Source organism: Thamnophis sirtalis, unplaced genomic scaffold, assembly GCF_051295495.1.
Source record: "Thamnophis sirtalis isolate CommonGarterSnake01/CBP01778 unplaced genomic scaffold, rThaSir2_p1.2 scaffold_1, whole genome shotgun sequence".
Lineage (NCBI taxonomy): Eukaryota > Metazoa > Chordata > Lepidosauria > Squamata > Natricidae > Thamnophis > Thamnophis sirtalis.
Window position 1 is genome coordinate 78,653,668 of NW_028261381.1, and position 27,648 is coordinate 78,681,315.

The following is a 27,648-nucleotide window of genomic DNA, read 5'->3' on the forward strand; positions in this document are numbered from 1 at the left end:
CCATTTGAATGAAAAGATTTTGGTACTAATTGAAGAAAAATCAGCTTAATCTAAAAGAATTTCTCTCAACTGGATGAATATGTATTGCCTCAACTGGATGAATATGTATTCAATTGGCAAATATTGAATGTTACACACATGTAGAATTATGTGTGAATGGAGATAATTTACAGAAAGGAAATTATCTTATTTTCTCATACCTAGTACTTAGACTAATCCAATACAAATAAATGGAAGATTTGCTTAACAAACAAAAATATTTCTTCAAATGCATATCTTAAGTGTAGGATCAGCTAACCTTATATTATGCTGATTATTATCAACCTAGATTACTTGAAAGAACAATAAATTATATAATATCTACATTCTGCCTTTAGAATCAAAGACAGCATTCAATACTACTTTTATGAAATAACATGGAGGAAATTATTACACTCATGACCTCCTTAAATATGAGATCCTCATAGATATCTAATTGGCTACTGAAAAAACTGGAAGCCTGGCTAGACAGGCCTTTATCTTCTCCAGCAGCACTTTGTGGTTCTCAGTATTTGCTTGTTAGGGTCAAAGATAGTCAGTCTGGTGCCGTGCTTAAGACATCTGGATAGAAACCAGGGGACACAAAGCAGCGGGGTGATCTTGGGTCGGTCACTCTCAGCCCGAGGAAGGAGGCAATGGCAAACCATTTCCATAAAATGTTGCCAAAAAACCTCCAGGGAGTGGTCGCCAAAAGTCAACAGTGACTTTAAGGTATTTTTAAAGGGGGGAGGGGAGGGGAAGAGAGAGAGAGAGAGAGAGAAAGAGTCCAGAGGGCTGACATTGAGAATCCTATCATACATACCCAATTATGTTTAGATCTTAGATACATTAGGTTAGGCAAATCATTTGCAGCTGTTCTGCAGCAAGCTTGAAAGTTTCAGACTTAAATACAACGTTTCTATAAGATATTGAGTAAGCCAAAGTGATATAATGCAGTTATGAACAAATCTTCTGGCTTGGAGGTTGCATGGGGCATGGCTAGTGATACTGGAACATCACTGAAACAATCTCTTCAGACTTTTTTCCCCCTTTGGGGTGAAAGAATAATTTTTAAGGGACAATCAGAACTCCCCTCAAACTCTGCTTTTTCCCTTGAAAATGCACTTTGCATTCCTACGTACTCCTAGTGGGTGTAACGTTTGGTATTCCAGTTCCACAGAATGAGAGGCCCTTGAAGGCAGCAGCCAGAGCTGTGGATTCCATGAATAGTAAGACAGAGCTTGTGTTGTTTTACTAGGATCCTCAGGAGGGAAAAGATTCCCCAGCTAGAATTATTATATGGAAATGCATTATAGTATAGTTACCATGCCTTATAATACTAATTTTTATTAGTGATGTATAGTTTTATCAGAATGTTACTTTTAGAATATTGTTAGTCTATTGTAAAACTAAAACATGACTGAAGATTTGTGCAAAATAACACTTTTACTTTATTTGGATCTCCTCCACTTATGCTTACATGAAAGGATAAAACCCTTTTAGCAGCAGCTAGAAATATCAATCCATACCCTTGTAATTGAAATACCGAGTATCTACTTTGGTTTCTTCAAGGAATTATTTGGAGGAGAGGTGGCACAAACAGATTTGTGAAGAATTCTAAAGTATAAATTTGGGGTAGAACAGGAAAATCAAACTGCTGAACTACAGGCAGCTGGTAGGCAGCAGAAGTAGCCTGCAGTACTGCATTCTCACCACTGCACCACTGCAGAAATATCTCTCTAAGCAAGGAGGGTGAAAAGAAAGGAGAAAAAAGCAACATTTGAGCTATGCTAATTTGTTTCCTAAATTATGTCATTCCAGTCATGATCTTAAAATAGTGCATATCAATCCAGTCACAAAACCAAATATTATTCAGGTTAATCAAAAATGCTAACAGCTAGGTGGGCAGAGAAACCTGTAAGATTTCAGTATGACGAACCTCAGGTGAGCAAACTAGGCCTCGTGCAGCCTTTGTATCAATTTGAGTTTGAGGCCCTGCCCTAGACCAGCAGCATCCAAAATCAGGTAGAAGATCCACTCATTCACATGCCTCACTTTTTTTTCAGCTGGGCAAAAATTAGCCTTGCTATCATCTGGGTACTCTCAGCACTCAGTGACCCACAACAAACTTCCTTTTTCCTTTCTTTCAGAATGAATTCTTTGGCGGTGATTAGTTGTTTTAGGTTCTGCTGTAAAAGCAGAATAGTGGCTTTCCCCCACACAAGCATGGTGAAAATTACAACCTTTGGCCATTTGCCACAATCTGCTAGAGGCACAAAACCAATGCTAAAAGTAATTCAGATGCTGAATCCCCAAACTGACTTTGACAGCAGTTTTTGCTATGCAGGTGAAACAGTTTTATATAACAATTTATAGTTATTTTAGCCCCCTGAAGAGCAAAGTGCATCGAAGTCTCACCTTGGATTCCTGGAACTCTGTTCCACACTTGGCTGGCTTCCAAGCTGTATTTTTTTTTATATCCGTCACAAAGATATTAAACTTGTTTTGGCCTCCAGAGTTGAACGCACACATTCTTAAGAGGCATTCATTCTTTATCAGATAAACTATCTGAAGTATGATTGCACAATGCCGATTGAAACATTTTTGTTCAGAAACGCTTCATTGTGTTTGGATACAATAATCATGGTTTACAAACATGATAGGAACAATCATAGTCTTGTTCTCCAGATTTGTAAACGTCTTCTTTTTCAATGCTCTGATAAGACAGAAGGCTTCTTCTCCTGTTTTTGATTAACCCAACTGCTATATCATCCAAACCCAGAAAACTTTGACTAATCTAATCCAGAGGCCCCCAACCTTTTGGGCACCAAGAACAGGTTCCATGGAGAGAAGGTTTTCCCCAGACCAGAGGGGCTGCTTTTGCATACTGCCTGCATCCCATGGATGGGGATTTACTTGTTTGGTGGTCCGGTTTCTGGCATGCCACAGACCAGTCCATGGAGCAGGGGTTGGGGACCCCTGATCTAATCTATATGGTCAATAGTGACTAGCCAGTTTCAAAACCTAGTATTTAAAGCCAGCCTGCTTTTATCTACCAGAATTAAGATCAATCTCAAATGTACAATTCAGACAATATTCCAGCATGCCAGAACAAATAATGGCTTAGTGCTAGATAATGTTAGGTTGTATGGCTGCCTTTCAGAAGTTTCTGTAATTTGGTTTATGAGTCAAGAATGCTATACAAGTAATTCTCAGGTTATGAAAGTAATTCAGAGTGGACTTGCCGCGGTTAAACAAAACAGTTATCATGAGCAATGTCATGTGACTGTGCTACGTAGCATTGGTAGTTCCAGCAGTCTTGGTTGCTGTCTTTAAGCAAAGACCATTCAGGTCGTTAAGTGAGGATCTAGTGTGATTGCGACTTCCTATATGCTTCTCCATTGACTTGGCTTGTGGAAAGCCAGCAGGGAACATCAGAAATTGCAATCATGTGCAACATAATAATCAGCGCCCACGTTGTGAACCAGCGGGGAAAGAAGGACACTGCAGCAGCTGAAACTCAAGGATTGGTCATAACTACGATTCATTCAGCACCATCATAAGTTTGAACAGTTGCTGAACTGGTGGTTGTTAAACAAGGACCATCTTTATTCATTGGTTAGGTATGGCAGTTACATGCGCTGTTGTAATATGTCATTTCAGTGCTTTATTTTTAATAGGCCTTTTTCATTTCCCCCCCCCATTCTGGGCCCTCATTTTGATTCTCATCGGCTCAAGGTTGACTCGGCCTTTCATCCTTCTGAGGTGGGTAAAATGAGGACGCAGTTTGTTGGGGGCAATAGGCTGACTCTGTAAACTGTTTAGAGAGGGCTGTAAAGCACTATGAAGCAGTATATAAATCAAAGTGCTACTGCTATTTTTACTTTTTTCCTATTCTCTTCTCCATCTGTGTCTAGCAGCAGAAAGATCTTGCTTGAGTTCTTGCTTTTTTATATTCCTTGCCTGGCAGAGGGATCCTCATGGCAGAGTAGCCAAATCTGCCTCTCCATGCCTTTCCCTGGACAGCCTTTGCCTCTGCTTCCTGACCCCTCCAAGTGAAGCTGTGCGCTTCTCCACTGCCCGTGTCCAGAGAGCTTGACACTATCTTAGAAGCCGTTTCAGTCTGGAGCATCAGGGTGGGCAACAATTCCCAGAGTGGCCCTGTAGGTATGAAAGGGCTCTGGGGCATCAGGTTGTTGTGGCCTGCCATCGACCAGCAGAGCTGGCGGTAGACTTGGACCGTGAGGAAGTTGGGGAGGAACATGGGCCAGTCCTGGAGTCTGGGGAAGGTTCTGATGAGTGCTCTGCATTGGAGGCAGAGATGGGGCCAGGGCCATCTGACAATTATCAGCTACCTTTGGAGTCAGAGATAAGTGGGGCTGAACAGCTGGAGCCTGTTCTTGATGTGCGCATGCGCAGAGCTGTCAGTAGAAGGGAACAATTAAGGAACAGAGGTCGACTTGGGAGTAAAAGCACAAGGGGACGTTGAATGGCCTCTCCCATAGGGAATAAATAGGAGCGAAAGGGGAGTGATGTTTGCAGGAGACAATTAATTCATATTATTAGTGGGAAGATTTGCTCATCTGAGAGACTCCTTGCCAAGTATTTCCTTATACAGCGTTGCGTCTGGAAGCTATCAGCCGGGTAACTATCCAAGAACTGAAAGACTGTTTGCCGGGACTTTGCTGGATGTGAATGCCAGGAATTCACATTAGCCAAAGAAAAAGAGGGGTTTTGGGGGGGGGAGGGGAAGACAAGGAATCTGTTTAGCGATTTGATGAAGCCTAGGTTGGAACACAAGTGCACAACCTATCCAATCGGGCTCTGCTCGTGCTAAGAGTCAGCCAGGATAAACTACCATGCTGCCCATCACTCTTCTCTCTGTAATGCTTCCTGTGGCTCAGCTTGTAAATCTGTGCAGCATTCAGCCATCGGACCTTGGTGGACCATGATGACCTCAGCAAACACGAAGTGTTGAAAACTGCAGTCTCCAGAAAATGATCTGGATGATTGTGGCCAGTTGGCTGCATGTATGAGATCTCCGATCTAGGCTCTTCTCCCACTTCCTTGGATGGCCTTCCCTTGTTTCTTTTAATTTTTATCAAATCAAGGAAAGAATGGGCTAGAAGATGAAAAATAATGTTTAAATCTAAAGGTCATAACCAGTTTACTTTATCAGGAAAAACAGCTCTCTTGAAAGGGGCATTAGTTCTTTTTCCTACTTACAGATTTTACGGTAGTATTTGTTTTACATTCTAGGCAATAATAAGTAATGAAATGGCAGCACACTTGACCAAAAAACTTGACTGCGAATGCACAAACATAGACTGGCATGTAGAAATCTATGCCAAGCATTAAACAGAAGATGAAATCAATTAAGAAGGTATGTGCAAGGACCTGGGATTGGTCCTATGAATGCCCTGGTTTGGTATGTGAATTAACAAGTAATTGAATTTCAAGGAGGAAGTTTTTAAGGAACGTGCCCTATCTGCTCTAAATGGAAATGCCAGTTTGAAAAACAGACATTGACAAAGATATACAGAGGTTTATTCATAAAGAGAGAAAGAAAAATGGCTAGCTCACCTTTTATTCAGTTCAATTTCCTGGTTTTCCCATTTTTCATACTGGCTTGTCACATCAGCAGGAGCCCGAAGGATATCCTTTACATTTAAAAAGAACTCCTAAAAAGGGAAAGAAAGAGCCCACAATTTGTTACTAAGTATACTGTTCAGATAGTTATTTCTATACACATTTTTGGTTTAAAACAGGACTAACTCATCAAGAAAAGCAAAATTTCATCACCTTTTCATATTTTTTTTTTCATTTTCCCTTTATTTGTATGCCGCCCTTTTCCCTGGGGGGACTCAGGGCAGCTCACAGTTCAAAAAAAGGGGGGGGGGAGGACAAACAATTTCCAACATACAGACAATACAACATATTAAAAAAAAACACAACAGCCACACAAATTCGAGTGGGGTTAGAATCTTAACCCCAGGCCAGCCGGGACAGCCAGATCTTTAGGGCGGCGCGGAAGGACTGGAGGGTGGTGAGGGTCCGAATCTCCACGGGGAGTTCGTTCCAGAGGGTCGGAGCAGCCACCGAGAAGGCTCTCCTCCAGGTAGTTGCCAGTCTACACTGGCTAGATGATGGAATTCGGAGGAGGCCTAATCTCATCACCTGCTATCAGGCTCTGTGTGTTTGTGTGTGTCCTTAAAAATGTTTTTGCACAACCTGGTGGAACATACCCTGCCAAAGAAGATGATTTGAAAGAGTTTTACTTCTGTCCCTACCTTCATCTTGCTTTGTATATAGATTTAAACTGTATATTGTCATGCTAACAATGAACTAAGAAAACAGGCCTTTGCAAGTTTTTTATTTCTAATTAGCCTTTTAAGGAAACCTGTCTCCACTATAACACAGATTAATCTTGGAGGATATTGTGACTTGAATTAACCTGGAAAGTTAAGTGGCAACCAGCAAGTTTTCAATCTATGCCAAGGTAAAGTTGACAGGATTCTCCTGGGTTTCTTCCAACAATTAATCACTCCTAGCTGCTTCTATAATGGATTGCTGTCATTACCTGTCATTCACAACTGAGGATGAGGTTAGGGCAAATGGTGACATGTAATGTCATTTTTTTATCATAATCATAGTCCTTGGTTAACAATAGTAATTGGGTCCAGAAGATCGCAAATGTGATTATGAGTCTATAGGACAGTGCAAGTTGTGATTGCAAGCCAATTGCCCGGCACCCAGAGGAAAACCACATGACTGTAGGGATATTATATTGGCTGCAATTATTAAATCCCCCTTGTTCAGCACCATCATAGTTTGAGCAGTCACTGAATAAATGGTTCTTACGTAAGGATTACCTATAGATGCTTATGCTACCCTGTGAACTGGGCCCACTCCATTTGTGATTTACGAGCCTGAATAACATCCTCTGAAATTCTGACCCCCAACCTCACTACTCCCTCTTTGTTGTTTTTGACAGACAACAAAACTAATGAACTCATGAAGGACTACCACATATGAATAGTGGCTGGATTTTGGTTTGGTGGATCAAGGCGTGTAGGCCTACCTTATGATTTTGTGCCACAATCTTGCATATGAAGAAAGGAACAAAAGAACACCTGGAATTTTTCAGGAGTATGTCCCAACATCTGCACAACAGAACAATGAGAAAAAAGGAAAATAACTTACGCTTATGAATTTCTCATACTGGATAGCAGACTCCATGGTGTTCTTTGAATAGTCTAGAGTATCCTTCCAAGAATGCATAAGAAAAGCCAGCCTTAATTGCCGTGCTGTTGAGAGTTTTAAAGAAACAAATGGAAAAATGCTGCAAAGGAGGGAATCATAGCTGACCGAAGCCATTTAGGCTTTCGATACATAGCTACTCTAAAAAAAACAAACCAAAATACTAATTATAGAATAAAAGAAATAATCTTAAATGCCAATTAGACAGTTTTTAGCCAAAGACAATGGAGATAAGCTCAGCAACAGCTAGCACCGCTGTACCCACCAAAAATGAAATGTTCCTCAATTAATAGATCTTACCTGTATGCTGTTTTAATGCATCTTTTATTGTAATAAAGTTTTTCAAAGATTTGGACATTTTACAGCCAGCAATTGTCAAATGCCCAGTGTGTAGAAAATAGCGCACCCAGTGATCATTGTCAAAGTATGCCTACAAAATCAATGAGACCAAAGAAGTATATTATAATATGAATCCCCATTAGATTGCAGCAACATTAAAAAAAGAGGGATCTACGTTGTAAACAGAATAAAAAATATATGTAATTACATGGGAAGTAATAAAAAACATTTTAATGGTAACTAATGAGGATTAATTAGTAACATTTATTTAGAAAAATGATAGATGCCCATCTTATGTACCATGATTCTAGGTAGCTGATATTAATAATAATAAAAACATGTAAGAAACAGTAAAAAAACCAACAACACCAGCCAGCACTTCAAAACCAACCATTCAGAGTCGCAACTGATTCAAAAAAGGGGATTTATGACCCAGGTACAAACAGTTGCGTCGCCTCTACTGTCACATGATGAACTTTGGGCCCTTGGTAATAGGGTAGCATTTATGGCCATTTGCAGTAACTTGCGGTCACATGATGATGTTTTATGATGGTTTTGCTGAAAACAGATTTACTCTCATTTCAGAAAAATTGTGTCTCTAGCAAAACATTGTTTCACTTAACAACTGTGGTGATTGCTTAATGGCCGTGTGTTCACTTAATGCCCAAAAGGTCCTAAAATAGGTTTGCTGACATGACTGACCCATTTTATAACCATTGTGGCAGGGGTGGGTTTCTCGCCCCGTTCCAACCGGTTCGGTTGGAACGGGGCCGGCGGCGTCCTCGTGCACACGCGCAGCGCACGCATGCGTACTAACGTCTGTGCGATGCTCCAGCTGCTCCTAGAGGATCGCGCAGGCGCTGTATGCGTCCTGTGCATGCGTGGAAGCGCAGAACTCGTCAAAACCGGGTAAGGAACGCGGGCGGGCGGGTGCGCCCTTCGTCGTTCCTGGAAGTTACTTACTTCCGGGTTCGCCGACCAGCCGGTTCGTGGGGACCGCCGCGAACCGGTTGAAACCCACCCCTGCATTGTGGTATATAAATGTTCTCTATACATATCATTGTTCTCGGAAAAAGTATATTTGTTCCCATCTTGGTTGGGCCCAGATTTTTTTTTTTAACAGAGATATAAAGGATTTCAGGGTGGGGGGAGGTCGAGAACTACTGATTTAATGCCTCACACCACTTACCTCGGATTGTGCCAACTCATTGTCATGGTGGGGGAAACGAAGATCAAACCCTCCTCCGTGAATGTCCATAGAGTCTCCTAAAATGGATCCAGCCATAGCAGAACATTCAATATGCCATCCTGGACGTCCCTATTAACACAGGGTGATAACTAATTAATCGTGTAAATTAATATCCTTGATGATTTAATACTAAAGGCGAACATGCACTATATTCATGAAGTGATTTAGCTCAGTCAGTGAATTCTGGTGAAGTACGGAATGACAATGGGCTCATAACTTGTTTAAGGTGGAATCTTTCAAACTGCAGGATATGTTTGCCTTTTGTTTACGAATTAAAGATATTATCAGAGAAATATTTCTAAAGCCTCCGATCAGCTGGTGGCTTAGAAAAAAAATTAGGATGAACGGAATATATAATTGCAACCTAAAACTGTAAAAACTGAAAAAGTCTGCTAAGACAGCGGTGAGGCCAAAGATAACAAGATTCAAGGTTTAGGTTATAACCAGTTCAGATGGGAAGGCTGTTTTAAAAAAAGTAAGCAAATAAACCTCATCTGTAAAATTATTGGGTCACAGAGGAAAAATATTCCAAACTGAATCTTTCTAAGGGCATTATTTCACAGCAATACTAAATCATTTTAATCTGAGACCCTGATTTGTGCTGATTAGGTAAAGATCACAACTGAAAAAACAAAAGGTTATTTAAATGCTTTATGAACTAGCATTTTATACAGCTGTACAGGTAGTCCTTGACTCACAGCAGTTCATTCAGTGACCATTCAGTGTTACATCATCACTGAAAAAAAGTGACATAAGACTGTTTATCACACTGTTGCAGGTGATCAAAATTCAGATGCTTGGAAACTGGCTAATATTTATAAACTTGCAGTGTCCGGAGGGGGGGGGGGCTGTCACATGATCTGCTTTTGTGACCTTCTGACAAGCAAAGCCAATGGGGAAGCCAGATTCACTTAACAACTGTGTTACTAATTTAACAGCTGCGGTGATTCACTTAACAACCGTGGCAAGAAAAGTCATAAAATGAGGCAAAATTCACTTAACAAATGTCTCAATTAGCAACATCAATTTTGGGCTCAATTGCGCCCGGAATTTGAGGACTACCTATGTTTACTGAATTTATAAAATTAATAATGGGTATAATCATTAGGCACTATTATTTATTCCAAATTTATTTAGTGGTACCTTGATATTCATTGGTTTTGAGGGGAATGATGGGTACTCAAAATGATGAATACCAAACAATTTTTTCTTATAAGGAATAAGGTAGTGAGTCACAAGGAAGCTCACATTGACAAATTCTAGCTTGTGTATCGAGTGCCAAAGAAAATGATGAGGACCAGGACAAAATTTTCGTGTCAAAATGCATTGAGTACCAAATTCGATGAGTTTCAAAGCAGTTGAGTACCAAGATACCACTGTATAAGGATTAAAATGCATATGCATAATATTTTATTTATTTATTTCATTAAATTTAAACGCCAGCCATCTGACTGTTTCAAGTGACTCTGAGTGGCATAGGCAATAATAGTGTTCTAAATCCAAGAATTTTGCTGTATAAGTGAAAAGTATGTACAAGAGGCACACAGAAAATTCTCCTGCTTTGCCTGGTTACAGAAACTGCATTGTAGAAGTATTTTTTTAAAAAAAAAAACTTTATCCTCTCCCAAGGGAGTAGCTGTGCCTCCTGATCACACAAATGATTGCTCAATCTCAGCTATCCTTACTTTGCCCCACGGAGAATCCCATGAAGGCTCTCCTGGCTTGGAGGACTTCCACAAAGCAAAATCATTTGGTGATCGCTTTTCACTTAAACGATCCACTGAGATACTCAGGTCACCTAGGAGAAGAAGCAGAAGAAGTGATGGTAAGAATCAGTAACTTTCATCATTGTCTCCAAACATTCTCTGGAAATTTATTTTAATGAAGTTAAATTACCTTCGCCCTCCTGTAATGCTTTTTGATCTCCTACAGCTTCAGGGACCAATTTCGCATAGGTGTGTTTCTCAGCGGCATCGAATTTTAGTGTATCAAAATAAACAGATCCATTGGACACATAACTAGAAGGCAAAACTATAGTTTCAGTAAACAGGAATGTTGATGCCATTGATGGCTGATTTTAATATAGAATTCAAGAAAGTTAGGCTACGCTGGGAGTTGATGTTTGGAATTGTAGTTCAGCTCATCTGGAAGTCCCAAAGGGGCTTTTCAAAGTGCAGCTGGACTTTTTTGGTTTTTATTTTTCCTTGAAAAACATTTTGCTTCTCATCCAAGAAGAATCAGAGTGCTTTCAGTCCTTACAGCAGTCTCAAGAAGGTTCCACATCCATTTGCACTCTGATTCACCTGAGGGTACAGATAAACCTCCAAGTGGCTTTCACGACTCTCAGAGAGCTAAACAACGACCTTCAGAGTGCTAACTACCAGATGACTGCAAAGAATATAAATCCTCCCATTCCCCACTATTCAGTCAGAATTGAAGAAGCTTCTTGAATGAGAAGCAAAATGTTTTTCAAGGAAAAGAACCAAGAAAGTCCACTTGCCTTTTGAAAAGCACTTGTGGGACAATCATGACAGGGATGATTGAGAATCTCCATAGACAACTCATTTGAAAGCATCGGACTGGGAAAACTGGATAAAATTAATTCATGAGCACTTGTAAAATAGCTGGGATTTTTTTTTATTGTAATTCTTTGTTAAACAATGTAGAGAAATGTTAGACTATCTTAGATAAAAAGGACATTGGGAATATTCCTTTATAGGAAACCCATATTTTTTGCAGTATAAGATGCACCTTTTTCCCCTCAAAAAAGAGGGTGAAAATCTGGGTGCATTTTATACACTGAATACAGCATTTTTGGTCTCCCAAAACCCCACTCCCTTTGCAAAAATGGCTGGGCATAGTGTTTAGGAGGCTTTCAGAGTGCTCCTGGGGGCTGTGGAGGACAGAAATAAGCAAAAAACGGGACCTTTATTGCTCAATTTGCCACCCTCCCAGCACTCTATAAACCTCCTAAAGGCTATGCATGCCCTTTTTCTGACAAAACACAGACCCGTTTTCACAAAAAAAATGTCATTTTTTGCTCGTTTTTTGGCCTTCCACAAGCACTCTGCAAGCCTCCTAAAGGCTATTCGTGCCCTTTTTTTGACAAAAAACAGCCATTTTGGGAGGTCTGCAGAGTGCAAAAAAAAATTTTTAAAAAAATTTGCCTCTTTAAAATCTTGGTGCATCTTATACTCCAAAAAATAAGGTACTTATCAGATACTCAAACTATTATTCTCAACAATTTTGGTATATTACAGAGATCAGTGGGAAAATCACAAGTTATACTCACCCGTATCCATTATCTACAATCTTCTGAACAAAATCCACAATTTCTGGTACATATTCACTTACGCGAGTTAAAACATCTGGAGGTAATACCTAGGGAGGAAAAAACCAAACCTTTTCTCTTTCCAAGATCTCAAAATACAGTATATTCCGCTTTACAATTAAAGTTATATAATATCATAATAATAAAATAATAAATAATAAAAGTATATTCCGCTTTACAATTAAAGTTATATAATATCATAATAATAAAACTTGATAGGAAAATCTTAATTAAACCTAGTTTAAAAACAGATACTCTAGGAACTGATTTCTACAAGCCTACTGTTCTTGGGCTATTATTCTGCTTAGTGAAATCAAGAAATATCTAACTGCCAAAAGCTAAACCTGAAAAATATCCTTCAAGCTAAAATAGAAACTAACATTGCTCCAACTGTTGATGAAACACAAATGATTCTTGATGTAGATCTAATTATAATTCTGATGTTCTAGATAGGAACAAACAGAACATAGTATTACAAACAGACTTTTGGAGGAGTTTGCCTAAAGATCTCAATTTATCATTTTAATATTTGAAATTGTTTCCTAAATTGAAGCTTTTAACTATATATTTTAACTACATATATGACACATTTCCTTTCTAGTCTTGAAAAGAAGAGGACATTTGAAACAATAAAGCATAAGCAATGCCATTCAGAAGTGTCTTTTTAAGTTTTGTTGAATAAGCATATCTACTTACATTGAGAGCTGCCATATCTTTATGATATTCTTCTTCCCAAAATTTGGGAAGTTTGGAAAATATAGAGTTGTCAGTCACTTGGCTACCCAACTTAGTGTCCAGCCACTCAGAAAGTGTATCTTTTGCTTCTTGCAACAAAGTCTGAAAAATAAATTTTATTTAATACAAGCTGTTCATCATAACACACAATTTCCACAATTCTTACAAATTCCCCAGAGGCCCGTGCTCAAATGTTCTTCAAGATTCACGGGAAAATACTTCAGGGGAACCTTGTTTTGGGACTGAGAATGTGCGTATGTGTGTATATATGTATGATGTGTGCGTGTATTTTGTGTGTGGTAATGTATCAGAACACAATGACTGAAATGACTCTCAACCTGTTTCAAAAAAAGGGTACCAACCTCAGCATATTTATTGACTTCTCCCTCAGAGAGCTTCTTTTGAAGGCCATCCTCTAGTGGTTCCAGAGCATCTCTCACTGAATTTTGCCTCCTTTCCAGCATTTGCTTCTTATCAGGATCAGAAGTTTCTTCCAACTTTGCTGAAAAAAACTGAATTAAAAACATGGATGGAAAACAAAACCAAAACCAGGTGAATATTTTTATCATGGAAAAAAGAGAGCTTTAAAAGTAGCTATTAAAAGCTTCCTTCCATTCTCTTTCTCTCTCTCCAACTCCCTCTGTGTGTGTGTGTGCGCGCACATGCCTGCAAACAAGGATATGTAAAGTGAAGAGGAGAAGGGCCTGCTCCCTTTTGGTTGTGATCTCTCCCATTGTTCTTGTGCAGCATTCAACCTCTCTCCTCCAAGAGAGTGTGACTATCTATCTCCCTAACCCTATCCATTAGTTATAGGGGTAAAATGCTAAAAATAAAACTATTATATAGGCAATCATGCTTTAAGTAAGAAAGTCATTTGAATTTTACAAGAAAGTGGAATTTCTCATTAACATCATATTGTAGTAGTAATCACAGCCAGGCTGGCCAATGCAGGAGTGTATGTGTGTGTGTGTGTGTGTGTGTGTGTGTGTGTGTGTGTGTGTAGGTAGGTAGGTAGGTCTTGGCATATTCAGGTCTTTTCCTGTGTAAGATTGAGAGTAACCTGGCAATGTTTCTACGAGGTCTCACTCGCCATCTTCAGGCTGGTGCCTTCGGCTTCGTGCTTGTGTGAGCAAAGAGTGATCGGAGCTGTCATCTTTCTATAAATATTGGTGGGGGGTGTGTGGAGTGCTGGCTTTGTTGCTGTAAGTGGATTGGTTGGCTGTGTTGTAACATCTTGATTAGTTGATGGAGTTGATCAAGATTTCAACTAATCAAGATGTTACAAGTATTTTGCAGGCTTGGAAGGATCAGTCACAGCAGAAAGGATGAAATCCTCAAAGAATGGAAGGGTGTGAAAGGGAAGAGCAGGGAAAGAAAAAGAAGGAATAAAATGGAATGAACAACTATATGAATAGGTGTTCTAAGAGATCCCTCTTATGAGACACTCTCATTGCTTTCTCATAACATTGGAGTCTGACTTCTGGGCTTTATCCTCAGTCACTGATCCTGGTCCTTGCAAGCCAGAATGGAAACCAACCACTTTGTCCTATTACAATACCAGGTGGAGAACAAGAGGCTGATTCTCTATTTTCCCCATCTTGCTTGTTTCTTCAATTGCCAGCTAAACAGTCAGTCTCTACATGGATAAATGACTAGAAGCCTTTTCAAATCAAATCACACGAAGTAAGTTTAATTTTATGGTAAATTATTACCGTATTTATCGGCGTATAACACGCACCGGCGTATAACACGCATCCCCCATTTTAACACAAAAATTTGAGTAAAAATTTTTTTCATTAAAAATAAATGACTTGGAAGCTCGGAACTTAATGTTGGATTAAAATTTATAACATTAGAACATGAATTATAACATTAACTCCTCTTAAAAGGCAAATATGAAATGAAAAAACACCTCTTTGAGCAAAAAGTTATTTCCATTTTCTTCCTTATATAATATTTTCTGTTTCAACATAAAGTGCCTTCCTTCCTTCCCTCCCTCCCATCCCTTTCTTTATGTTTTCTTCATGCTTTCTTTTCTTTTTCCTCTGCTCTTTTTAAATCCCCCCCCCTTCTTCTCCTCCTCTACATTTAGGTTGGATTAGTTTGTACAACGGTCATCAAACTTCTGAAGTAAAAATAAATAAATAAATCATATTTAAGAAGAAGGAGAAAAAGGAAGACGTTTTTAGTTAAGTCAAACGTTTTAATAAAAGTTTCATCTTTTAAGATTTGTCCAACACATCCAATTGTAACCTTAACAGTAAAGAATATCACCCCAGCTGCTAAAGGTTCAACCAGTCTGAGAACCATTGAAAAGACAACAGTGCAAAATCCAAAAGACACAACTTCCTCACCGCCATTGCTTTGGTACCAAATCTTTGAGGAAGGGGCTCCAGAAAGAAGGAGGAGGAGGAGGAGGAGGAGGAGGAGGAGGAGGAGGAGGAGGAGGAGGAGGGAACCAAAGAGAGGCTTTTACCGAGTCTGCGCCCCACAGCCAGGACCGTCCTTGCGCCTCCAGCCGCGTTTCTTCCCCGCAAAGCCCTTCGGGCAACCCGAGAGTTCCGCTTGACGCCAGAAGGGCTTTGCAGGAAGAAACGCGGCGTTTCTTCCCCGCAAAGCCCTTCGGGCAACCCGAGAGTTCCGCTTGACGCCAGAAGGGCTTTGCAGGAAGAAACGCGGCGTTTCTTCCTGCAAAGCCCTTCGGGCAACCCGAGAGTTCCGCTTGACGCCAGAAGGGCTTTGCAGGAAGAAACGCGGCGTTTCTTCCTGCAAAGCCCTTCTGGCGTCAAGCGGAACTCTCGGGTTGCCCGAATGGCTTTGCAGGAAGAAACGCGGCTGGAGGCGCCAGGACGGTCCTGGCTGTGGGGCGCAGACTCGGTAAAAGCTCTCTTTGGTTCCCTCCTCCTCCCCTTCCTTCCACAGTCTGTGTGACGCTGCCGCCAGGCTGAGATCGGCGTATAACACGCAGGCAGGGTTTAAGCTTCCAATTTTAGTTTTAAAACTGCGTGTTATACGCCGATAAATACGGTATTTCTTTTTAAAATAAGTGTATTAACTCCCCTCCCTCCCACTGTAAGAACTAAATGACAGCCTACTGGACTGAATTTCAACCAAGATAAGAAAGCAATTTGAATGTTTTATAATGATTTGACACTAGCTTCTGTTTGAGATGAGCAAACATCAGCCCAATGCAGCCGATGACCTAATCCTACATCAGTTATTTTTCTTCTTTTCAGCAAAATTAGCTGGCTTGTCATTCTGGCAGACAAAGGCCAGTCGCTTCAATCTGCTCCTTTGTTTAACTCTCACCCTAGTTGGAACAAGCCCAACTCAGGTCACTAGTTTGGTCAAACTCTACATTGCTTTACAACTCACCCTAAGCTCTTCTCAGCTAATCATTGTTCCAATTTACTCCAGCAACAGCTCCTAGAAATTTACTCTTTGGATAAAGATTCTCACACCCATTGTCCCATTCTTTCTTGCGCTAGGGAAAGAAGGGAGAGGAGGCAGACCATGAGCTTACCTTGGAAGCTTGTTTAACATTTTCAAGCAGCTGCTTTGCTGTTGGCCTCTGCTCCATGTATTGCTCAAAGAGGTAGTTTTGCCTTGCTCTTTTTATGATCTAAAACAAAAAATAGAATATGCCTAAGAAGCAAGCTTATACATGAAGACGGAACCACCACAGGTGAACATACACATTTTCATTATCTTTCCATCTTATGCCATTCCCACTGCCATCTTTTGATGATCAAACAGAAAGCTTCTTCAAGTAGACGTTTGTTTATATTACCCAGAAGTGGTATTCAACCAATTCTCTCTGGTTCGGATGAACCAGTAGCGGTGGCTGCGGGAGACTCCACCCACCCAGCCCGACATAATGCGCAAGCACTGTGCATGCATAGATGAGGCGCGTGCAAGGGACGCGAACAAGCGCGCTCACATTTGCAAGCTGATAGGGAAGGTAAGTGAATTCCATGACTGATATTACCTCTTTAAAGCTACTGTATGTATTCATATGGTGCTGTCTATCGTAAAAATAAACTTTCAATTAGCGAGAGATACTGTTAAAATGCAATTAGCCATCACCTTAACCTTAGCAAGAAGTTTCAGTTCAGAAATCAACTGAATTGAGGTATTTTCATTTACCTTATCATCTATGTCTGTAATATTCATACAATAGAAGACATCATATTTGAAGTAGTCTTTTAAAACTCTTCTCAGGATATCAAATGAAATATATGATCTAAAATAATTTTAAAAGTAAGTTAATTTTGTATATGTGCTATTTCCAAACAAGTATACAGAAATGTATGTCTTAGTGAGAATAATATATAAAACAGCTTTCTTACAATAATCATGTTAGGAAATGTGCAAACAAAAAGGACTGTTTTTTCCCCCTCAACAGATAAAGAAATAGGGCAGATTGAAAGTAAGACTCCAAAATGAACAATGTCATACACTACATATATGTTCAGCTGTAACAACAACAAAAAACCTACTTTACCTTGCGTGTCCCATATGGGAAGCATCATACACTGTCGGGCCACAGCAATACCATTTGACCCTGTTCCCATTTTGGGGTTGAAACACATCCTACAACGAAATAGCACATGTGGCAATGAATGAAAGCGGCTGAATTTATTACGCTTGAAAATAACAACTTTGAATCAAAGTAACACTATTGATTCCACAGCAATGTCGGGGTATTGTTATTTCAACAATGATTTCCAAGTCTAGAAAACTAGGCTTGATGTGAGGAATATGTTATCCAGAGATGAAAGAAAAGAAAGAAAGACAAGTTCACCTTATTACGAGTGAGACTGTTGTATAGGCAGAGTTTGGGTTGAGCTGTCCCTTGGGGTGGCTCCCAGTGAGGTTGAGTACGTTTGTTTTTACCTGCGAAGGAATTTATAATTTCAAATGAATGATCACGCAACAGTGTCATCAGAAAACAGTGTTACAAGAAAACGTTTAAGGAACTCCTATTCTGTCATTAGACATTTCAAAAGGGATGTTGAAAAGACCCAGTTTTTTATAAAAAACCCTTCAATGGATTCCTGTTCTTAAAAATGTTAAGACAACATCTACAAAACTGACATTAAGGTTGCTTCATAAAAAAAGCATGCATGTCGGTGTATTGGGCTCTCCAAAGTATTTGAAAGGATGGGTCACAGATTTTCTTCTATGCTGCAGGTATAAAAAATTTGAGGGCTCAGCAACCTACATGACAGGGTCATGTGAACATTTCGTATGTTTGGGGAAAGTATATTAATGGATGCAAGCAGATTTATGAGAAAATCTTTAAATGTTAATGTAATGTTGAATTGTGTACTAAAGCTTTTGGGGTTTAACTGTTTATCAGGAATTATGGTTTATCAAGCCTGGTAGTACCAGCAAAAAAGAATTATACAAAGAAATGAGAAAACTAATATTATTCTACATGTCAGGGAACAATTATAATTTACACACATTTTTCTTTTTTAATTAACATACAATATTTCTTCAAAATTAAAGGCAAAAATGAAATGAATAAAATAGGAAGAATTATATTCCACCTTTCCTGCAAGAGCATAGGGCAGTAAATATGGCACTGTCTCTGCCAATTTTTTACCTCACCACAAAGAACCAAAGTTATCCAGTTTTTAAGGACAAAGCTGGACATGAAACTGAATCTCCCTCAGTAATTATATTGTATTGGTGTATTCAAACCTCATTTAGATTTAAATCTTGTTGAAATACAGTAATCAATACCAGAGACCCGCTTAAACAGCTGAATGAAGAGTAAAAAGGTATAAATCTAGAACTACAAAGCTTTAAATGCTACTCTCCCAAAACCAAAATAAAGCAATACTAGTATATATTCCCGCACTGTATCCACAAATAGGTGAAATCTATCTTAAAACTGATAGTAGATATAAGCAACAATTTTTGTACTATTTATATTAAATAACCACTCCTCCTAAGTAAACAACCCTAACCCTTTCAAAATTAATGGGTTGATTGGTTTTAGTTTTCTACCTGAAATAATTTTAACAGTTGAGAAATGAGAGAAAAGTATTTAGGAGAAAAACAAGGGATAAAATATATCCTCATTAACTTCAGCAAACAGGGTAACAGAAAAGGAAGGCAAATGCTGAAAAGTCCTTGAGTGATCCAAACAAGAAATAAGTGAACAGAAAAGTGAATCTGTACTCCACATTTATGAGTCACAAAGTGCCAGGTGATCCTCAGTTTATGAAACAGAAACAGACAGATATAAAATCCAAACCTGTCCTATCTAGAGACAGGTGCTTCTTCATATGTCTGCCTCAATCTCTATGATCACATTACAGCAAAAATGTGTATCTGTTGATCTCATCTCTTAATCTCTTGCATATCCTCACATACACAGAGACACAGATGGGCTTGGTGAATAGCTGCTTGTTTCTGCTTTTATTTTCCATATGTCAGATTTCCCCATTTCCACGCATCTCACTATAAGCAATCACAAAGGAAGCTACATTACAAAACATCATTTGCCGACAATGTTCATGGGATTATGACAAAGTTTTTTCTGTCTCCAAAAATGTAACTAAGGAACATCTGAATTGATTTTGGGACAGACTTCCTATTTCATTCTATTTATAAGAATTTTCCCCTAAATAATTTTTTAAAAAAGAACATTCTGCCTACGTTCAATTTATTCCCTATATTTTCTTTGTACAAGCCACAGAGTAAAGTCTTTACATTTCACAATCTATTCATTTGCTGCAGATATGACATCATTTGCCTCTTGAGCTGCCCCACCCAAAAGGATGTCCCAAAGGTGCTTTTTCAAGAGGCAACTGGACTTTCTGGTTTTTCTTTGAAGACATTTCACTTCTCATCCAATAAGCTTCTTCATCTTCTTCATGAGATGAAGAAGCAAAACATTTTCAAAGAAAAACCAGAAAGCCCAGTTGCCTCCCGAAAAAGCGCCTTTGGGACAATGATGCCCTGGATGACTGAGAATCGCCAAAGCCACCCAAAATTTCCCATTCATTGGAACAGTGGAATCTAATTCACACAAACATCTCTGAAAGCTGTATGGAGACTCCATCACTCTACCAGAGATCTATGTTCCTTCAGGATTTTCTGATATTGCTATTACACTGAATTATGCAGGACAAAAAGCAGGATTGTGATTTGAAACATCTATGAATTTATAAATGCATAGTGGAGCTCTCAAATTATACTACTTTTTAAAATAGCTTCTTTATTTAATGAAGCCTTGTATAAAATTGTTCACCTACTTCTCATAATTATTCTTCTATCTTGATTATTTGTTTCTACTAAGTCACACAGTTTTTGGTTAAGGAATTTTACACTTTCCTTAAACTGAAAAACAGCAGATAAATGTTTAATTCATTAGAAATCAAACTGGAAGTTCACTCGCATTTTCCCTAGTCACTTTATAATGAAATAATAATAAAAAATACACACAAATTTTCACTCTTAACAAAAAGTGCTTTGTTTTTAACAGGGCTGTACAAAGCTTTAGTTTAAAGGTTTGTGGCAATACTGAAGTCGATGTATTGAATTGAAGCTACTAACTCTGAATCAATGTGAAGATTTAATGGACTGTAAAACATCATTAATTCTAATCAAATTGACTCTTCAAATCATACAGCAAATCTGAGCTGGATTTGGGTGATTTACACACTCTAAATGATGAACAAGATCACTGATCCATCTAACACAATATGTTGGTAATGATCATGGCTCTCCATGGTTACAAGCTTAAGTTGTTCCCAGCATTACTCCTCAGCGTGCAACGTATTCCCTGACATTCAGATACAGACCCCTTCCTTAATAAATTTCTAGTCTTAGAGGCAAAAAGGGGAAGCACGTGAATATAAAAAGAGAGACAGATAGAACAAAAGCAATGCAAAATAAATCTAAAATGGTAACCTAGATCCAGCCAAGGATTTAAGAATGTTCTGAGGCTGGGTGCTTCGTTTTGTTTTCTAAGTACCATATTTTTCAGAGTATAAGACGCACCTTTTCCCTCAAAAAAGAGGGTGAAAATCTGGGTTTTTTTTTTAACTACTCGTGAGGACTGCTTGTGTGAGAGCTTGGGTATGATTGACTCGGAGGACCTGCCGGGATTTGCGGGGGTCACCGGGGTGGTCGGGGGGACTACGGCCACGGGAGAGGGTCGGAGCATTGCGGTCATAACAGGGAGGGGCAGATATGGCGGGGACTTTAGGGCAAGCCATTACCGGGGAAGGAGGGTTCGCTACATCACAGAGATCCCTCCTTCCGGCCCTATGAGTCCCACTCCAAGACCAGATGGCGCGAGCAGTCAGGACCCTGGTCTCAGGCTGTTGTCGCTAAATGCCAGGTCTGTTGTTCACAAAGCTCCCCTCGTCCGGGACTTAATTGTTGACGAGAGGGCAGACCTGGCATGTATTACTGAAACCTGGCTGGGCACAGAAGGAGGAGTCCCCCTTGTAGAGATGTGCCCAGAGGGATTTCAGGTGCTTCATCAGCCGAGAGCCCAGGGAAGGGGTGGCGGTGTGGCTATTGTTATCCGGGAGTCTTTGTTACCTCGTAGGGTCCCTGCTCCGGAGCTTGTCGGGTGTGAGTCCCTGCTGATAAAGTTGGACCTCAAGGGTCAAGTGGGTTTGCTGCTAACGTACCTGCCTCCCAACTGCGTTGCAGCATCCCTCCCCTCGCTCCTCGAGTCAGTAGCCGAGCTGGCAGTTGAGTTCCCCAGGCTTATAGTTCTGGGGGACTTCAATTTGCCATCGCTCGGTGAACGCTCTGATGGGGCGCAGGAGTTCATGGCTTCCATGACAGCCATGGGCTTGACCCAGGTAATTCGGGGCCCAACCCATGCAGCGGGTCACATGCTCGACCTCGTATTCCTCTCGGAGCAGTGGATGTGTGATCTTGGTCTGAGGGGTAATGAGATCATACCCCTGTCGTGGTCAGACCACTGCCTACTGAGGCTTGACTTCCGGAGGCCAAACCCCCACCGTAGGGAAGAGGAACCGACCAGGTGGTTCCGCCCCAGGCGACTTATGGACCCATTGAGGTTCCAGACGGAGCTTGGGGTTATTCCTGATACTCTTGCCCACAGTTCGGCGGAGACTCTGGTTGCCGCCTGGCATTCGGCGGCGTCGGAGTCTCTTGATCGGATTGCGCCACTACGGCCCCTCCGGGTCAGTGGATCCCGGAGGCCTCCTTGGTTTACCGAGGAGCTCCGGGAGAAGAAACGCCGGAGGAGATGCCTAGAGCACCTGTGGAGGTCCGATAAGTCCGAGGCGAACCGAGCACTTCTGACCACCTGCACCAAGGACTACGTTAGGGCATTAAGAACTGCCAAAAGATCATACATTTCTGCCTTGGTTGCGTCCGCCGAGTCACGCCCAGCCGCCCTGTTTAGGATAACCCGCTCCCTCCTTAATAGGAGGGATGCGGGAGACCCCTTGCAGGGTAGGGCTGAGGACTATGCTCAATTCTTGGCGGACAAAATAGCTCGGTTTCGGTCGGACTTGGACTCCACCGCAGTAGATCCAGCCGAGACACAGGAGGATCACTTGGCAAATCATCTCTGGGTTGAGTTCCAGGACGTTGCCTCTGGGGATGTGGACAAGGCCATTCGAGCTGTAAGTGCCTCCACCTGCATTCTGGACCCGTGTCCCTCCTGGCTGGTTGCCAACAGCAGGGAGGTGACACATGGCTGGATCCAGGCGGTCGTGACCGCCTCCCTTCGGGAGGGGCACTTCCCCGCCGTACTTAAAACGGCGGTGGTGAGACCCCTCCTGAAGAAACCATCCTTGGATCCAGCCATTTTAAACAACTTTCGTCCTGTCTCCAACCTCCCCTTTATCGGGAAGGTTGTTGAGAAGGTGGTGGCCTTCCAGCTTCAACGGGCCTTGGAGGAAGCTAGTTACCTTGACCCCTTCCAGTCTGGCTTCAGACCTGGTTACAGCACAGAAACCGCTTTGGTCGCATTGACCGATGATCTCTGGAGGGCCAGAGATGGAGGCTATGCGTCCATCCTGGTTCTCCTTGACCTCTCAGCGGTTTTCGATACCATCGACCATGGTATCCTTCTGCGACGACTGCGGGAGGTGGGAGTGGGAGGCACTGTTCTGCAGTGGTTCTCCTCCTACCTCTCGGACAGGTCGCAGTCGGTGTTGGTCGGGGGGCAGAGATCGTCCCTGAGGCCCCTAACATGTGGGGTGCCCCAGGGTTCGGTCTTATCCCCCCTACTATTTAACATATACATGAAACCGCTGGGCGAGATCATTCGGAGGCACGGGATAAAATACCACCAATATGCGGACGATACGCAGCTGTATCTGTCCGCCCCGTGCCAACTCAATGAAGCGGTGGACGTGATGAACCAGGGTCTAGAGGCCGTTAAGAACTGGATGAGCGCTAACAAACTGGTACTCAACCCGGACAAGACCGAGTGGCTGTTGTGCTTCCCTCCCAATAATTTGGCTAATGTACCAACGCTTAGGCTGGGGGGTCAAATTTTATACCCCTCAGATAGGGTCCGCAACTTAGGAGTCCTCCTGGACCCACAGCTGACTTTTGACCACCAGCTGTCAGCTGTGACCAGGGGGGCATTTGCCCAGGTTCGCCTGGTCCGCCAGTTGCGGCCCTACCTAGATCGGGAGGCTCTCACAACAGTCACTCGAGCCCTTGTGATCTCTAGGCTGGAATACTGCAATGGGCTCTACATGGGGTTGCCCTTGAAGTACATCCGGCGACTACAGCTAGTCCAGAATGCAGCCGCGCGAGTGATAGTGGGCGCACCGCGGTTCGCCCACGTTACACCTGTCCTCCGCGAGCTGCACTGGCTACCTGTTGGTCTCCGGGTGCGCTTCAGGGTACTGATGACCACCTTTAAAGCACTCCATGGTAGTGGATCTGGGTACTTGAGAGACCGCCTTCTGCCGATCACCTCCCTACGACCAATTAGATCGCACAGACTGGGCCTCCTCCGAATCCCATCTGCCAGTCAATGCCGACTGGCGACCACACGGAGGAGAGCCTTTTCTGTTGCAGCTCCGACCCTGTGGAACGATCTCCCCGTTGAGATCCGTACCCTCACCACCATCCAGACCTTCCGCGCAGTCCTCAAGATCTGGCTCTCCCAGCAGGCCTGGGGATAGGTTTCCAATTCACCCGCCCGAGTGTTTGATTGCTGAACGAAAGTTGTGTTTTTACTATTTTTCTTTGTTCACATTTTGTTTTGTTTTTTTGACACTGCACCCCCCTCCCTTGTGGTTGTAAGCCGCCCTGAGTCCCCTCAGGGAAAAGGGCGGCCTATAAATCCCAATAAACTCAAACTCAAACTCAAACTGGGTGTGTCTTATACACTGAATACAGCATTTTTGGCCTCCCAAAACCCCGCCCCCTTTGCAAAATGGCAGTGCATAACCTTTAGGAGACTTCCAGAGTGCTCCTGGGGGCTGGGGGGAAAATGGCCATTTTTTGCTCATTTCTGCCCACCCCAGCCACCAGGAGCACTCTATAAGCCTCCTAAAGGCTATGCATGCCCTTTTTTTGACAAAAAAAGGGGCCCGTTTTTGTGAAAAACGGGCTATTTGGGGGAGGTCTGCAGAGTGCAAAAACTTTTTTAAAAAATTTGCATCTTCAAAATCTTGGTGTCTTATACTCTGAAAAATACAGTAGTACTTTAAACAGCACCTCTCCATCCTATGCCAAATTTCTTCCAAAAACCCCATACCCCAAAGTGCATCAATAGAAGGCACAGATAGTTATTGGTAGAAACAAGCCAAAGGCCTCCTTTGCCCTACCAAGGTGGTCATGTTGCTACATACATCTCAGCTACAGGGAACAAATGTTTAACAAACATTTGTGATACAATTAATCTCTGCATGGATTTCTGAGTTTTGAAATGTCTGTCTTGTCCTATGTACCTCCAGACCGCATAAAGAAAAGAAAAAAAATCACAGAACTGAAACTGTTTCAGGATGCTTATACCAAGGACAAAACCCAGTGATGAAGTACAAATTCTTGATCAACATAACCAGCAGAAATAGCAATAGCAGTTAGACTTATATACCGCTTCATAGGGCTTTCAGTCCTCTCTAAGCGGTTTACAGAGTCAGCATATTGCCCCCAACAACAATCCGGGTCCTCATTTTACCCACCTTGGAAGGATGGAAGGCTGAGTCAACCCTGAGCCGGTGAGATTTGAACAGCCGAACTGCAGAACTGCAGTCAGCTGAAGTAGCTCGATTCCCAGTAAGGGTATGGCTAGCTGATGAGAGCTAAATAGCTTGAAATAGATCTATACTAGTCTCCCTTTATTTATTTATCAGCACAAATATAACAAATGTAACAAAAAGGCAACAGTAAAAAATATTGGGTTTCTGTCTGGATGGTCTCTTGTGATGAGCCGAAGGACAGAGAATGGAAGTAGTGATCTTCCTCCCATATTTGGGCATACCGGGGGTTGTAAATCTTATACATACATACATACATACATACATACATACATACATACATACATACAATATATATAGTCTCATGACTATAAAACATCTATCAATGTTTTATAGTCATGCCAGCTTGACCTTGGTTTGCATTCTAAAATTGGACATTTTTGAAATTCAAACATAGAACATTTGCTTTAGTAAGTATATTCTAATGGAATCATAATTAAGTCTTGGCCTGAAGCTTCTTGAGAGAAACAAGAACATTAATTATAGACATCTAATAAAATTCTTACACATTCTTCTCTCTCTCCTGAGAAAAATCTCTAACGTAATCAGAGATTATGACAAACGCTTTCCTTTCTTGTGCACATCACCTCTGACTCTGAAGAGCCCTAAGAATCTTTTTGGATTATGTTACTCTGGAACAACCTTAGCAGCATCGACTGGTATAAAAGGAATTTTGATCAGGCAAGACCCTAAATGTGAAAGTGGAAATCAGGAAATATACTGGGGCCCACATCACATTTTAGGATTTTATCTAGTTTTATAACAAAGGCCGGTAAAAAAGAATAAATTATTGAGTTCTACAATGACACTACCTGGTAAATCAATTAATACATCGCACTACTTTTAACAAATACAGTTGCAGACTTTAATAAAATTTGTCATGATTGCACAATCCAGTTTTTGAAAAAAAATATTATGTATAGTTTTTGAAAAAAAATATTATGTATAGGAAGCAGTTGTGCTTGAGCTCATCTGGCTTTGAGAGAAAATAAATAACTGCAGTAGCAAACCAAAGGACAGCCTTCAAAACTCCCAGACAGATGTATATATCCAAATCAGTGTTTCTCAGCTTTGGCACCTTTTAAGATGTGTGGACTTCAACTCCCACAATTCCATAACCAACATGCTAAAAATGCCTAGTTGTGGAATTCTGGGAGTTCCACAACTAGGCATTTTAACACATCTTAAAGGTGCCAAAGCTGAGAAACATTGATTTAGATCACTTTAAGACTTGTAGACTTCAACTCCCAGAGTTCCGCAGCCAGCTTTGCAGAATACCTCAGCCTGCTTTGCTGGCTGAGGAATTCTGGGAATTGAAGTCCACAAGTCTTAAAGTTGCCAAGGTTGGAGAGCCCTGATTTAAATGACTAATGTGGTTCTATTCAGAAACAATCTAACTATAAAATACAGAAATCACAGAATATAGCTTGTAGCACAGGAACATCTTGACTGTTTTACATTTGTGCCATGCCAGTTATTACATTTAAACTACTAGTTTTGACATTTGCCCCTCTATATACAGCTCATAATCTGGGCACCTATAGGAAACCTGTACATAATTGTTACTTAAGTGCTCCTGCAACAACCTCTACAATATGACATAGCTTTTAGTGGAGGACCATTTCATGATGGTACCTAGGTTGAGATATATGCTCTTCTAAGAGTCTGCTTGGCATCTATTTACAAGGCCAATGTAGGATCTTTTTTGGCCTTGAGTTTTAGTATGTACTTTTAGCCATGACTATTATGTTCCATTTTTATAAATTTTATCTCTACTATCAGGGATTATATTTTAATTAATCTATTCTTTTAACAAATCCATTTGGGAATGACAATACTATATGATGTTTAGTATTCACAAATCATAAAGTTAGTGGAAGCTTTGGTTCATCCCTTTCTATTCAGTATACTCACAGCAGCTATGACAATATGTAACTTTCCTGCTAAAGTTTAACATTATTTTACATTGTATAAATTACAACTGTCATATAACATGAGTATTAACTAGCTTGAATCTCATTAGGGATATATTTTGACCTTACTTTCTCTATAGAATACAAGTGATCAAGTTAAAAAAAATATTTCAAGCATAATTAGAACATATTATGAAAATAATGGCAGGGTTTGGCTCAATTTTTAGCAATAGTTCTGCTGCACTTCCTGCATTAAAAGTACTCACATTCATATAATATGGATTTGTCCCACTATAGTCCTATTTTGGCTTAAACAACACCAAAGTTGTTACTATTATTTTATAAAAATCATTATCATTTAAAGAAGGAAATATGCATTGATGAACGGACATGGTGGCTCAGTGGCTAAGATGCTGAGCTTGTCGATCAGAAAGGTCGGCAGTTCGGCAGTCTGAATCCCTAGTGCTGCGTAATGGAGTGAGCTCCCATTACTTGTCCCAGCTTCTGCCAACCTAGAAGTTCAAAAGCATGTAAGAATGCAAGTAGAAAAATAGGGATCACTTTGGTGGG

At 40.9% G+C, this 27,648-nt stretch overlaps 1 protein-coding gene across 2 annotated transcripts in view; it reads right to left on the reverse strand.

The window, feature by feature from the left end:
• CARS1 (cysteinyl-tRNA synthetase 1) overlaps positions 1 to 27,648 on the reverse strand; it is a 47,497-nt gene that overhangs the window by 8,047 nt on the left and 11,802 nt on the right. For both annotated transcript variants that reach the window (XM_014069704.2, XM_014069703.2), the window contains 13 exons: positions 17,737 to 17,828; positions 17,437 to 17,525; positions 17,079 to 17,175; positions 16,456 to 16,554; positions 13,295 to 13,444; positions 12,894 to 13,034; positions 12,159 to 12,247; positions 10,763 to 10,884; positions 10,552 to 10,664; positions 8,807 to 8,935; positions 7,579 to 7,708; positions 7,222 to 7,325; positions 5,602 to 5,699 (listed from right to left, as the gene is read on the reverse strand). In XM_014069704.2, coding sequence (XP_013925179.2) covers positions 5,602 to 5,699; positions 7,222 to 7,325; positions 7,579 to 7,708; positions 8,807 to 8,935; positions 10,552 to 10,664; positions 10,763 to 10,884; positions 12,159 to 12,247; positions 12,894 to 13,034; positions 13,295 to 13,444; positions 16,456 to 16,554; positions 17,079 to 17,175; positions 17,437 to 17,525; positions 17,737 to 17,828 — 1,453 coding nt within the window. The remainder of the gene's footprint in view (positions 1 to 5,601; positions 5,700 to 7,221; positions 7,326 to 7,578; positions 7,709 to 8,806; positions 8,936 to 10,551; positions 10,665 to 10,762; positions 10,885 to 12,158; positions 12,248 to 12,893; positions 13,035 to 13,294; positions 13,445 to 16,455; positions 16,555 to 17,078; positions 17,176 to 17,436; positions 17,526 to 17,736; positions 17,829 to 27,648) is intronic.